We start from the raw sequence: 12,594 nt of genomic DNA on the forward strand, positions 1-12,594 counted from the left end.
TCTTGTCTCCCCCTGTCCCCACCCCTAAGCCCTCTCCATGTCCCTGGGCTGGAACAGCCTCCTCCGTGGAGAGTTCTGGGCATCAGTCACTGTTGCTATCTTTATTTGAAATGCTCAATTGTTCACCATAAACGTTTACATCTGCTGTAATGTTTTAACACCTTGTTTTGATGTTACTTTACAAGTGCCAGGCGGGAGCCTAGGAAGATAGGAAGGGGTGCTCTTCTCCACCAAGGTGGACCTTGTCATCATCTGGCAGAGTGAGTGTGACGTGTCCCTCTCAGCCCCTGGGCCACTTCTCCATCCATCTACTGCATGCCGTTGGACAGTGACTCATATTTTTCTTAATCTTTATTGTGATCGGTGGAGATGAGTTCGTTGACCTTCTATGTGCCATGGCTTGCCCATCTGTAAAATGGGATAATACACCCACTGGACATGAGCTTGAGTAAACTCCGGGGAGTTGGTGATGGAGAGGGAGGCCTGGCGTTCTGCAGTCCATGGGGTCGCAGAGTCGGACATGACTGAGGGACTGAACTGAATACACCTACGGTTAATAGTTGATTTACGCGTTTGGGGGCTTCCCAGGTGGCCCTAGTGGTAAACAACGCTCCTGCCAATCAATGCAGGAGACACAAGAGACCCGGGTGCAATCCCTGGGTCGGGAAGATCTCCTGGAGGGCACTGGCAACCCACTCCCGTATTCTTGCCTGAAGAATACCATGGACAGAGGAGCCTGGCGGGCTACAGTTCATGGGGTTGCAAAGAGTCTGGGCACGACTGAAGCAACTTAGCACGCACGCATATGTTAGGAACTGTACCTGGTACTGATGCAGTGATGTGTTTGCTGTGATTACTTATCTAAGTGGGCTTGTCCGGTTCACCTAGTGCCTGGACTGTGCCTGGACAGGGTGGGCAAAAATAAGCATTTGCGGACTGCCTGGGAGGCCAAAAGTGGCGGGTGGGCGGGGATCTGCCTTCCTAGCCGGAATGGTGGGAACGAACAGGGCCGAAGGGGGCACGGCGGGAAGGCGGCCGAGGGGCTCACCGATCTCCACCTCCACCTCCTCGGGCACCACCTTGCGGTAGAAGAAGAGAGTCGAGGCGCCCTCCTCGTCGCTGGTCTGGTTGAGGAAGTGCAGGATGAGTTCCTCGGCCTTGCCGTCGTTGCGGTTTAGCAGCTCCTCGAAGAGCTGAGGGTCTGTGATGCCGAAGGCGTTATACACGCGGTCGCGCATCCACAGCACTCGCAGGTCATCCATGGCGCGGCAGGACTGAACACAGCTCAGCGCTCAGCAAGCTGAACGCCGGGCGGGCGTCCGTGGCAACGGCGCCCCTAGCAACCGGCACCCCGGCAACGGCCGCCGCTGGCGCGTGGGGGCACAGCCCCGGCCCCGCAGTCCCTACGCGCGCCAGTACCGGAGCCCAGAGCTCACAGAGGCGCGAACCGAGACTCGGGAGGGTGGCGCTGAGCCTCTGGGGAAGGGCCGGGGCGCCCCAGCCTGCGCGCGGAGGGTGGTCGGGGCTCTTCTCCCGGATGGGCGCCCCCTTCCTTCTGGGAGGACCAAGGTGAGCAGAGCGGCGGTATGCAAGATTGAAAGACCGGCCAGGGCCAGTCTCAGCCGCCGAGGGTCTGCAGGCCTGGAGGTGAGCCAGGAAGACTTGTAGGCGCTGGATGCGCAAAGCCTCCCGCTTTTACACCGCCAGCCTGTCTGGGAACGTCCCGCCCGCACTGTCGACAAGAAAACGGGCAACAGGTGACAGAGATGGCCTCGGCATCTCGGAGGTGGTAGAGGCAAAATTAGACGCCAGGCAAAAGGACTTCAGTCTGAGCCCTCGGTCACTCCGGATCAAAGGGCGTCAGAAGAGCAAATACATGGAGAAGATTTCCAAGAAGGGGCAGGTTCCTTCTGGTGTACCAGGATCAGGGAGGGGGTAGCCCCAAGAAGGGAAACTGGCTACAGGATCAAAGGCTTTGTAGTCAAACCAAAACATAATAAAGCAAAACACCCGTCATCTCAAAAATAGATATATTTATTTTTCATTAGTAAAGGGAAGTTGAATACTGATAGGAAAATGCAAATTCGTCCTTTCATGCATTTGTGGATCTTTTAACTTGTTCAGTCCTTTCCCCTCACAGAATTGAGCCCCTAGATTCAGAATTGGGCTGAATCTAGCCCTCTTACTGGATTTTCCCATCAAGGAACAAGTGGAATGTTCTAAGTATTAAAATTCTCAACCAAAGTTCAGCCTGGGTGTTGAAAAATTGTCACTCCAAACTGTCTTATTTTCATCATCTTGAACTAAGATTTGCTGAAGATACACCAGATGGCAAGCAAGCAAACCTGGCTTTAACTTTAATAAGGTTGTTTGTAAATGCAGACTGAGGAACAGCTGATGCTGTTATTTCTCTTTTCCAAAATGAATCAGGCCCTAAAGTGTCTCAATTTTTAATTCGTAGACATAAAAGTTACCTAATGCTATACACAATCTATGCCTTATTAAACTACTGCAGAATGAAAAGTGGGATCAGAGTGTTGTTATAAAATACTCATTCCATAAATGAGGACCGAGGAGCTTTCAGTGAAAGGTGAGTCCCCTCAAAGTCCCACCCATGATGAATGGCCAGTCCAAGGCTCAGCATGACCTCCAACAACCCCTCTTTGCACTCCTTGATTCAGCACAATCACACCACTGCAAGGACCCTCTTCATTCTTGCAGGGCAAAATCAACCTCTATTTTACTGAAGAAATCCTTTGGATTTTTATTTTAGAATGAACAGCTGAATGGAAAGCGGAGAATGTGGCAGTAGTGACATTTCCAGTTAGCGAAATAAACAGATACTTGGCATCATCCAGACAATTGACTGTTTTTCCTCTGGAAGTTTGCTATCACAGGAACGAAGTTACTTCTTAACAACCATATACATAATACTTCTACCAAATCACTTGCAAACAAAACAGCAACAGCTCTGGTCACGTGACATTAGAACCAATAACTATATAAAGAAAGAAAATTTACCCCGAAGCCTACAAGATGTCATCAAACTCTAATTCTTGAGAGTTCTTTCACAAAAATTAGAACTAATAATTTGTGTTTAATAATACCATTAAATTCTACAGAACTACTACATAGGTTTCAACTGAAAAGTGACTCTTCACTCTCTGTTCTATGCCCTGATAAAGGTAAAGTGGTCCCCCTGACAACTGCCAGTGGCGGGTGGAAAATAATTCTGGCAGATCCTGTAGGTTTCCTGTTTACTAGTCAGTCAACAGTGCCCTGAAATTGTTGGTTTCCTAAAAATGAATTAGTTATCTTATTACAATAAACCCTTGCAGTAAAATAATAAAAATTAAGAACTTGTGAGGGACATGTCTGAGCCCGCAAGGCATTAACCATATTTTGTATTCACCCACCAGAAGTGTCCAACTTTGTATCTTTCTGGGGAAACTTAACAATGAGAGCAGAATCATTTTTAAGTTTCATCAGCATCATTTTGTTTGATATTTTAAGATGAGGGACAACATCTCATGGAGGAGTAGCATGGAATCTTGACTACAATTAAGGTTTAATGTTAGAGTCACAGTTACGTCATGATGTTCGGTTCATGCCCCTCAGCAAACAGGCCTTGAAATCGCCTGAAAAGATACACTTAAAATTCAGGGCCACCATGATCTTAGCTTGTAATGAAAGTCCCAAACTCTCTCCTAACAGCGAGGGTGAAGGAGACAAGCAGGTCTCTTCATGTGAATTACTCAAAATGTTAAGAAAGGGAAAACACTGCAGGTTTCTTTTTGAAAATAAATATCTAAAACCCATTACAGTAAAATATGAAAAATAAACATAAGAATACAGGACAGATCAAAATGTTCAACTGGACTGACTCAAATGTCAAGTGAAAAGATGAATTTAAACTGAAGATTATACATAATGGCTTAGCAAGAATTGGTTTTCAACTGATCTTAGTAGTTTTAAAAAGTTTAAGTGCCTTTATCACACATTTATTTAGAATTAGTCTGAATTATAATTATACTGTTCTCAAGGACAGGTGCGACCTCTTCATGGTAAAATATCTTAATTTACATTTTATTATAAAAATATACAAAATACTACTTTTTACCTTTCCTTCTTCACTCAGTATAAACCCTTTTTGGTTCAGGAACATCAGCCAACTAAATTCAAATCATATCCATATTATGTCTTCTAAAGTCACACTGGATTTTAAGGCTCAGTACACAGTTTATCTTCTCAAATATACAATTATCATAATTGGTTTTAGGTAAGGATAACAGGATAAAAGTCTTTAAAAAAATATACAAGTGGGATAAACATATTGTTGCATGTTATTTTATCCCATTTTCTCCAATTATTAAAACAAGACAAAACTGTACAAATAATTCTACTTGTAATTCTAGATAGCATACAATGAAAAAGTTTGCATACTTTTAATTAAGCAAAATATAATAAATGTGAATCTTTTGATTATCCGTCATTAAATTTTTGTAAAACTACTTAGCTTCAGCTGTTGGAAAATATTATCTGACAACTTCAGGTGACAGAATAACTCTAGCTTTTTTTTTTTTTTTCAATAAAATGAAAAGGAATCAAATATCTAAGACTATTTTCAATTTGCCATTCAAAATTGGCTTCTCTCTCCCACGCCTGTATTTTTAAAAACAACCATAACATAACTTTTGCATGAACTTACATTTGCTCATCATAAAAACTGAAAGAAATTTATATATCTGAAATTGAGAAAGTTTACAAAATACTTAACATATGAGGAAGAGGTATATCTTACAGATTTGGCTATCTCATAAGGCAATCGATGAAGATGGAATTTTTCCTATCATCAATTTAACATAAGGAATTCTACAACATGATAATTCTCCATAAATCTGAAAGCTTGTTGGATACTTCAATATGATCATGCCAGGTCATCACTGAACTTTGAAGAAAGTAATCTGAATGAGAAAGGAACAAATTTGGTGCCTGCACCAACGTAGAATTTGTTCTGAAATTCTACCCTAAAAAAAAAAAAGTATTAATGAAAGATTCTGAATAACATCTCCTCCATTTCTTAAAACAACATTTACTAAGTTAAAAAAAAGTTCCTGTACTTCCAAACGTGCTTCATTCCATATATGCTCTTGGCACAGATACTTTTACTGAGGTAAAACACACACATACACTGACCCTTTGTTGGCTTTCTCACGAAGGAAATGCTGACACCTCATGTTACCTCCCACTCTATGGACATTCACACGAGAATCAGGAACCTCTCTCTCCTCGTAACTGCACACACAGACAAGTAATCTGATATATATTGTAAAACATTAAGAAATATGGCTTACAATGAGAAAAAGTAACTTGTCAGACCCAAAATGAGTTGAAAATTTTAAATACACATAATTATTCATCAAGTATAAACTTGCTTTTTACATGTCAGGGACAATAGCTCAGAAACAAAATAGAATTTTAACTCAGGGGATCAGAATACAGATCTCAATACTGGGAAGGAAAGAACTAGCCTAAATAATGTATCTACACGTATTACTGGAAATGTTCTATGTGTATATATATTGGGGGAGGGGGGGTGTTACTGTCTTAAATAACAGTTCTGAAGCTCAATTCCAAACTCACCAGTGGAGGCGGATGGCGTGAAGAAATGCAGAAAGCCCTTCCATGATCAAAAGGATGAAGATTGTCAATACTGCAAAGAGAGCGATCACCGGGAGCAGCACCAAGACCCCGTAGGTTGTGTCTACCCGGAGGCCGACGTGCATCAGCATGGCCCACAGGACCTCGGACAACTCTGCATGGGAAGCATTCTGCAGAGTTAACCTCTGTTGACCTTCAGTGAGTCACTTCCATTAGCTAGCTAGACTGAGTTTCCTTCTGAGAAATTTTGAATTGTTCTCTCTAAAATAAACACATACCCGTAAAAGATATAATCTGCTCCTCATGTAAAAATTACTTGAGCAACTTGATCATCTCAAATGTGGAGGATGACTTGACATTCCAGAGAAATCAGAGGTCTGCCTGCCTGCCAAGGAGAGATCTTGACCCAGATGGGGTCTGGCTGGCTCGGTCCCAGTGCAGCCCTGGATCAGGCAGTGGGAAGCTGGGCATCAGTCCTGACTCGGCCACTAACTGATCAGGCGGGTGATCCAGCGCCAGCACCGAACCTCACTGGGCCTTAGTCTCCTCCTCTGCAGTAGAAGATGGTGGACCACAGCGTCCCCTCCAACCAGAAGAGTCTCAACTTGCGGCTATGCTTATAAAAATATCAGTGTACCAACCAGCAAAAGACACCTCTATCACCTGGTGATTTTTCACAAGTACAGATAGTCTTTGCACAACGGAGCAGGGGCAGAACAGTGACCAGCGAAAGCATCCTTAATGGTCAACGGGGAAAATGACAGTTGTTCCGGAACCTTTCAAAATTACTGTCAAAACATTAAAACACTCTCTTATTCTTGGTTATAAATGCATAAGGAAATGAAAAAAAAGAGAGCGAATCTATCTTTTAAACGTTAGAAACACTGAGTATTAAATTGTTGGGAGGATTTGGTAAGAAGAACTTATCAAGGGTGATTTGAACAGCCTTCTTCTCACGTGACCTGGCAAAGCCAGGCACCTAGACACAGAGCAAGCCTTCTCCCTAATACCTAGCATGCTGTCTACTCTTTTCCAAGTTTGGATCAGCTTCTACAGTGTGCTTTGCACCTTCCAAGTCCTGAACTACCTCCTGGAGCTTCTGTGGCATCATGTCTGGGACGTCGGCATCTTCCGTGCATTACTAAGTTCCTCTGCTGCAAACTGCACCTCTCGAACAGCAGCAGTGTCACACCCCCACATCAGCTCTTTCTCCCAAACTCCTCTTACATTCTGTTTGCATTTCACTTCCAACATATCACTGTTTGTTTCTCTGGTGCATTTTTTCATCTTTGTTGGCCAATTCCCTCAGTTCAGGGATCCATTTTTAAATGCCAGGTGAGTTTACCACTGGCCCACAGGAGGCAACCCCACCATGCGCTTTGCTGTCTGGGCACAAACTGAGCAGCAGGTTCAGGGACCAATGGGGAAAATGACAGTTGTTCTGGGACCTTTCAAAATTATCAAAACAAGAAAACACTCTCTTATTCCTGTTTATAAATGCATAAGGAAATGAAGAAACAGGGACCAATCACAACAGGCTCTGAAAAAGTGATGTCGCTGGTTTCTGCTCATGAACTGCATGTGTATTATTTATGTAGTGACTTGTAGGCTAAAAGGCCAGCAGTGGAGCCTGCGCTTTGTACCCATATACTCAGATTTTATCGTAGAAACTGAAATTTCAACCGTGTTTTTGGGTGGCTGGTGAGACTTAAGTAAATGGAGGTAACTGAAATCCATGCATTACCAGAGCATGCAAAAGAAGAACTATCTGTAATCAAAACTATTCATGAGCATTGTTTCAGGACTTGCTTGACATAACTAGACCATCACACTTGGTAAGGCAGGGCTGAATTAAAATAACGATAAAAACAAAAATAATGATGGTCAGAGCAGAGAGAGTAAAATGCTTATGCCAGAGGTTCCTAAGCCTTTTCGGTCCTGAAAACAACTCGTGTCCCAGTGAATTTTCCCACAGCACCCTGAAGTCAAAAGAAATACCCAGGAGACCAGGGCAGTAAGTAGTCAAGTCCAAACAACCTAACAGTCCCCATTCACACAGTATCATAGACAGTGCCCTTTCCATGAACATTTTCTGGTGTCCCACAGTGCCCCCATAAGTTAACTGAGGTGCTGAGGGGTATCTTGGCCCAGAGTTTGGGAACTGCAGGTCAAACCAGAAACTTACGTGCGTGAGCCAAACTGAGTGCCCAGAGCCTCAGGTACGAAGCAGTGTTAGAGATGCATCCCAGACAGTACTCGATGGAATGAATTACTTGGGTCATTAATATTTCTCCAAAATCAAACTACGAGAGATGACACAACGTGGGTTAGATTCTGTACATGACATGCACGACAGTGACAGGCCTGGCTTCTGGAATGCTGCTGAGGACATGCTGGAGTGTGAGGGACAGGGAGTCACGCGATCTGAGTTCTGCTCACAGCTCTGCCACTACCCAGCTTTCGATCTACAGAGCTCCCACTCCCCTGTTCCCAGGATGTGACCCCACAGGTGAGCTGAGGGCGCTGGACCGGAACTCTGGAACTCTGATGCCACAACCGCCATGGCCCTCAGACAGCCCAATGAGGTTCTTGAGCTGCTCTTAGTAATTATACAACGTATCATGAAAACCAGGCATCCACCAACCACAAGATTAGAATATTGTGAAGGTATGTGTGTTTAATGAATAAGAGCATCTTAATACAAGTCTGAGAACAAGAAACTATAGAGTCCCTAACAGTGAAGAGACTAGAACACTGGGCAAGACGCCTCTCACGTTCTTCCAGGTCTGCTTTTTGTATTTTCATGAACTTAGAAAGTTAATTATTGTCTCAAATTAAAGCACTAAATAACATAATAATTACAAAAGGCTAACTGAAAGAAATCTTGTTTAGTCCTCATTGAACAGCCAAAGAGTTTCCAAGAAAATAAAGCAGCCAAGAGCAGCAGACACGCTGGTTCTGTCCGCCAAGACTGCGCTCCCCTTCCCTGGGAGGAGATGCTTCTGCTCCCGTCTCACCCTGGATCCATCAGTTCAGTTCAGTTCAGTCGCTCAGTCATGTCCGACTCTTCGCGACCCCATGAATCGCAGCACGCCAGGCCTCCCTGTCCATCACCAACTCCTGGAGTTCACAGACTCACGTCCATCAAGTCAGTGATGCCATCTAGCCAACTCATCCTCGGTAGTCCCCTTCTCCTCCTGCCCCCAATCCCTCCCAGCATCAGAGTCTTTTCCAATGAGTCAACTCTTCACATGAGGTGGCCAAAGTACTGGAGTTTCAGCTTCAGCATCATTCCTTCCAAAGAAATCCCAGAGCTGATCTCCTTCAGAATGGACTGGTTGGACCTCCCTGCAGTCCAAGGGACTCTCAAGAGTCTTCTCCAACACCACAGTTCAAAAGCATCAATTCTTCGGCGCTCAGCCTTCTTCACAGTCTAACTCTCACATCCACACATAACCACTGGAAAAACCATAGCCTTGACTAGACGAACCTTAGTTGGCAAAGTGATGCCTCTGCTTTTCAATATGCTATCTAGGTTGGTCATAACTTTCCTTCCACGGAGTAAGCGTCTTTCAGTTTCATGGCTGCAGTCACCATCTGCACTGATTTTGGAGCCCAAAAACATAAAGTCTGACACTGTTTCCACTGTTTCCCCATCTATTTCCCATGAAGTGACGGGACTGGATGCCATGATCTTAGTTTTCTGAATGTTGAGTTTTAAGCCAACTTTTTCACTCTCCACTTTCACTTTCATCAAGAGGCTTTTGAGTTCCTCTTCACTTTCTGCCATAAGAGTGGTGTCATCTGCATATCTGAGGTTATTGATATTTCTCCCGCAATCTCGATTCCAGCTTGTGCTTCTTCCAGCCCAGCGTTTCTCATGAGGTACTCAGCATATAAGTTAAATAAGCAGGGTGACAATATACAGCCTTGACGTACTCCTTTTCCTATTTGGAACCAGTCTGTAGTTCCATGTCCAGTTCTAACTGTTGCTTCCTGATCTGCTTATAGGTTTCTCAAGAGGCAGGTCAGGTGGTCTGGTATTACCATCTCTTTCAGAATTTTCCACCGTGTATTGTGATCCACACAGTCAAAGGCTTTGGCATAGTCAATAAAGCAGAAATAGACGTTTTTCTGGAACTCTCTTGCTTTTTCCATGATCCAGCGGATGTTGGCAATTTGATCTCTGGTTCCTCTGCCTTTTCTAAAACCAGCTTGAACATCTGGAAGTTCACAGTTCACATATTACTGAAGCCTGGCTTGGAGAATTTTGAGCATTACTTTACTAGCGTGTGAGATGAGTGCAATTGTACAGTAGTTTGAGCATCCTTTGGCATTGCCCTTCTTTTGGATTGGAATGAAAACTGACCTTTTCCAGTCCTATGGCCACTGCTGAGTCTTCCAAATTTGCTGGTTTATTGAGTCCAGCACTTTCACAGCATCATCTTTCAGGATTTGAAACAGCTCAACTGGAATTTCATCACCTCCACTAGCTTTGTTTGTAGTGATGCTTTCTAAGGCCCACTTGACTTTACATTCCAGGATGTCTGGCTCTAGGTGAGTGATAACACCATCATGATTATCTGGGTCGTGAAGATCTTTTTTGTACAGTTCTTCTGTGTATTCTTGCCACCTCTTCTTAATATCTTCTGCTTCTGTTAGGTCCATACCATTTCTGTCCTTTATTGAGCCCATCTTTGCATGAAATGTTCCCTTGGTATCTCTAATTTTCTTGAAGAGATCTCTAGTCTTTCCCATTCTGTTGTTTTCCTCTATTTCCTTCTATTTCTTCTATCTTTTTCTCTGTTTCTATTGGTCACTGAGGAAGGCTTTCTTCTCTCTCCTTGCTATTCTTTGGAACTCTGCATTCAGATGCTTTTATCTTTCCTTTTCTCCTTTGCTTTTTGCTTCTCTTCTTTTCACAGCTATTTGTAAGGCCTCCTCAGAGAGCCATTTTGCTTTTTTGCATTTCTTTTCCATGGGGATGGTCTTGATCTGTCTCCTGTACAATGTCGCAAACCTCCGTCCATAGTTCATCAGGCACTCTTATCTATCAGATCTAGTCCCTTAAATCTATTTCTCACTTCCACTGTATAATCATAAGGGATTTGATTTAGGTCATACCTGAATGGTCTAGTGGTTTTCCCTACATTCTTCAATTTAAGTCTGAATTTGGCAATAAGGAGTTCATGATCTGAGCCACAGTCAGCTCCCGGTCTTGTTTTTGTTGACTGCATAGAGCTTCTCCATCTTTGGCTGCAAAGAATATAATCAATCTGATTTCGGTGTCGACTATCTGGTGATGTCCATGTGTAGAGTCTTCTCTTGTGTTGTTGGAAGACGGTGTTTGGATCCATAGCCAGTCATTATTAGCTAAAATGTGTCCCCTCCAACAGTCGTACATTGAAGCCCTAATCCCCAATATGAGTATGTGTGGAGATGGGGCCTTCAAGGAGGTGATAAGTGTTAAATGAGGTCTAAGGTTGGGGCCTGATCCAGTAGGACTGATGTCTTTATAAGAAGAGACAACAGAGATGCACGCACAGCAATAAGGCCACGTGGGGACACAGCCACAGAGAGAAGCCCCAGGAGAAACTGACCCTGCCAACACCTTGCCCTTGGATATCTGGCCTCCAAAACCGTGAGAAATAAATTTCTCCAGTTCAAGCCCCCGAGTGTGTGGCTGTGGCAGCCCGTGCAGACAGCTACAGCAGTCACTGGTTTGGGGATGGCGAGTGATGCCAGCCAGGCCGATCACAGCCACTTCCTTAGGATTCTTCCTCACGGTAAGAGTGCTTTTCTCTGACTGAAAGACTGAAGAAAATGAGCCCAGTGCTTGCTGTGGCTACAGTTCCAGCATCGTGGGGCCAACTGGCTTCAGAATGTGAAGCAAACTTGCAAAGAAAACCCAAGCTAGACTTGCTGGGATTGGAATCCAGAGCCCCACCAGCCTGAGGCCCGCTCTCCCCTCGTCCTGACCTGAGCCAGCAGAATCCCCCTGAAGCCAGTGTGAACAGGGTCTCTTTCTTACAACTATGGAGAAGTTCTCATGGAGATGAGAATCTTCTGAAAGCAATGTTCACAGCACCTTAAGTCATTTAATATCACAATTTGTGATGTTAATGCTATAAATCCCATTGTAAGACTGAGAACCACAAAATGTTAACCCCAAATCCTTATGATGACAATTCTATGAAGAGAATAGTATTTGGAAAGCTTTGAGGAACAGTTGTTTTGCTTTGAATTTTGATGTTTAAGATGATTACTATCAATGAATAGAAACAGAGTCACAGATAGAGAAAATAAATGTATGGTTACCAAGGGACAGTGGGGGAAAGGATAAACTAGAATATTGGGATTGACATATTCACATTACTATATACAAAACAGACAACTAATAAGGACCTCCTGTATACCGCAGGGAACTCTACTCAGTACTCTGTGATGACCTATATGGGAAAAGAATCTAAATGGATACATATAAAGAAAGCTGAGCACCAAAGAATTAATGCTGTAGAACTGTGGTGTTTGAGAAGACTCTTGAGTCCTTGGACTGCAAAGAGATCAAACCAGTCCATCCTAAAGGAAATCAGTCCCGAATATTCACTGGAAGGACTAATGCTGAAGCTGAAGCTCCAATACTTTGGCCACCTGATGCAAAGAGCTGACTCATCGGAAAAGACCCTGATACTAGGAGAGCTTGAAGGCAGGAGGAGAAGGGGACAACAGAGGACGAGAGGTTGGATGGCATCACTGATTCAATGGACACGAGTTTGAGCAAGTCTGGGAGTTGGTGATGGACAGGGAAGCCTGGCGTCCTGCAGTCCATGAGGTCGCAGAGAGTCAGACAAAACCGAGCAACTGAACTGAACTGGTATGTGTATGTATAACTGATGCACTTTGCTGTATACCTGAAATTAGCACAGATGGTAA

At 43.9% G+C, this 12,594-nt stretch overlaps 2 protein-coding genes across 3 annotated transcripts in view; both read right to left on the reverse strand.

Annotated features, from left to right (window-relative positions):
- DNAH10 (dynein axonemal heavy chain 10) overlaps positions 1–1,262 on the reverse strand; it is a 159,133-nt gene extending 157,871 nt beyond the window's left edge. Inside the window, exon 1 of the mRNA XM_068990326.1 lies at positions 1,049–1,262. Coding sequence (XP_068846427.1) covers positions 1,049–1,262 — 214 coding nt within the window. The remainder of the gene's footprint in view (positions 1–1,048) is intronic.
- Positions 1,263–2,101: 839 nt separating this feature from the next.
- ATP6V0A2 (ATPase H+ transporting V0 subunit a2) overlaps positions 2,102–12,594 on the reverse strand; it is a 46,012-nt gene continuing 35,519 nt past the window's right edge. The window contains exons 18-20 of one of the 2 annotated variants that reach the window (XM_068990327.1): positions 7,847–7,964; positions 5,644–5,815; positions 2,102–5,027 (exon numbers count right to left, since the gene is read on the reverse strand). In XM_068990327.1, the coding sequence (XP_068846428.1) occupies positions 4,928–5,027; positions 5,644–5,815; positions 7,847–7,964 (390 nt within the window). In that variant the 3' untranslated portion in view covers positions 2,102–4,927. The remainder of the gene's footprint in view (positions 5,028–5,643; positions 5,816–7,846; positions 7,965–12,594) is intronic. The other variant, XM_068990328.1, reaches the window with a different exon arrangement.

Source organism: Capricornis sumatraensis, chromosome 17 (genome assembly GCF_032405125.1).
Source record: "Capricornis sumatraensis isolate serow.1 chromosome 17, serow.2, whole genome shotgun sequence".
NCBI lineage: Eukaryota > Metazoa > Chordata > Mammalia > Artiodactyla > Bovidae > Capricornis > Capricornis sumatraensis.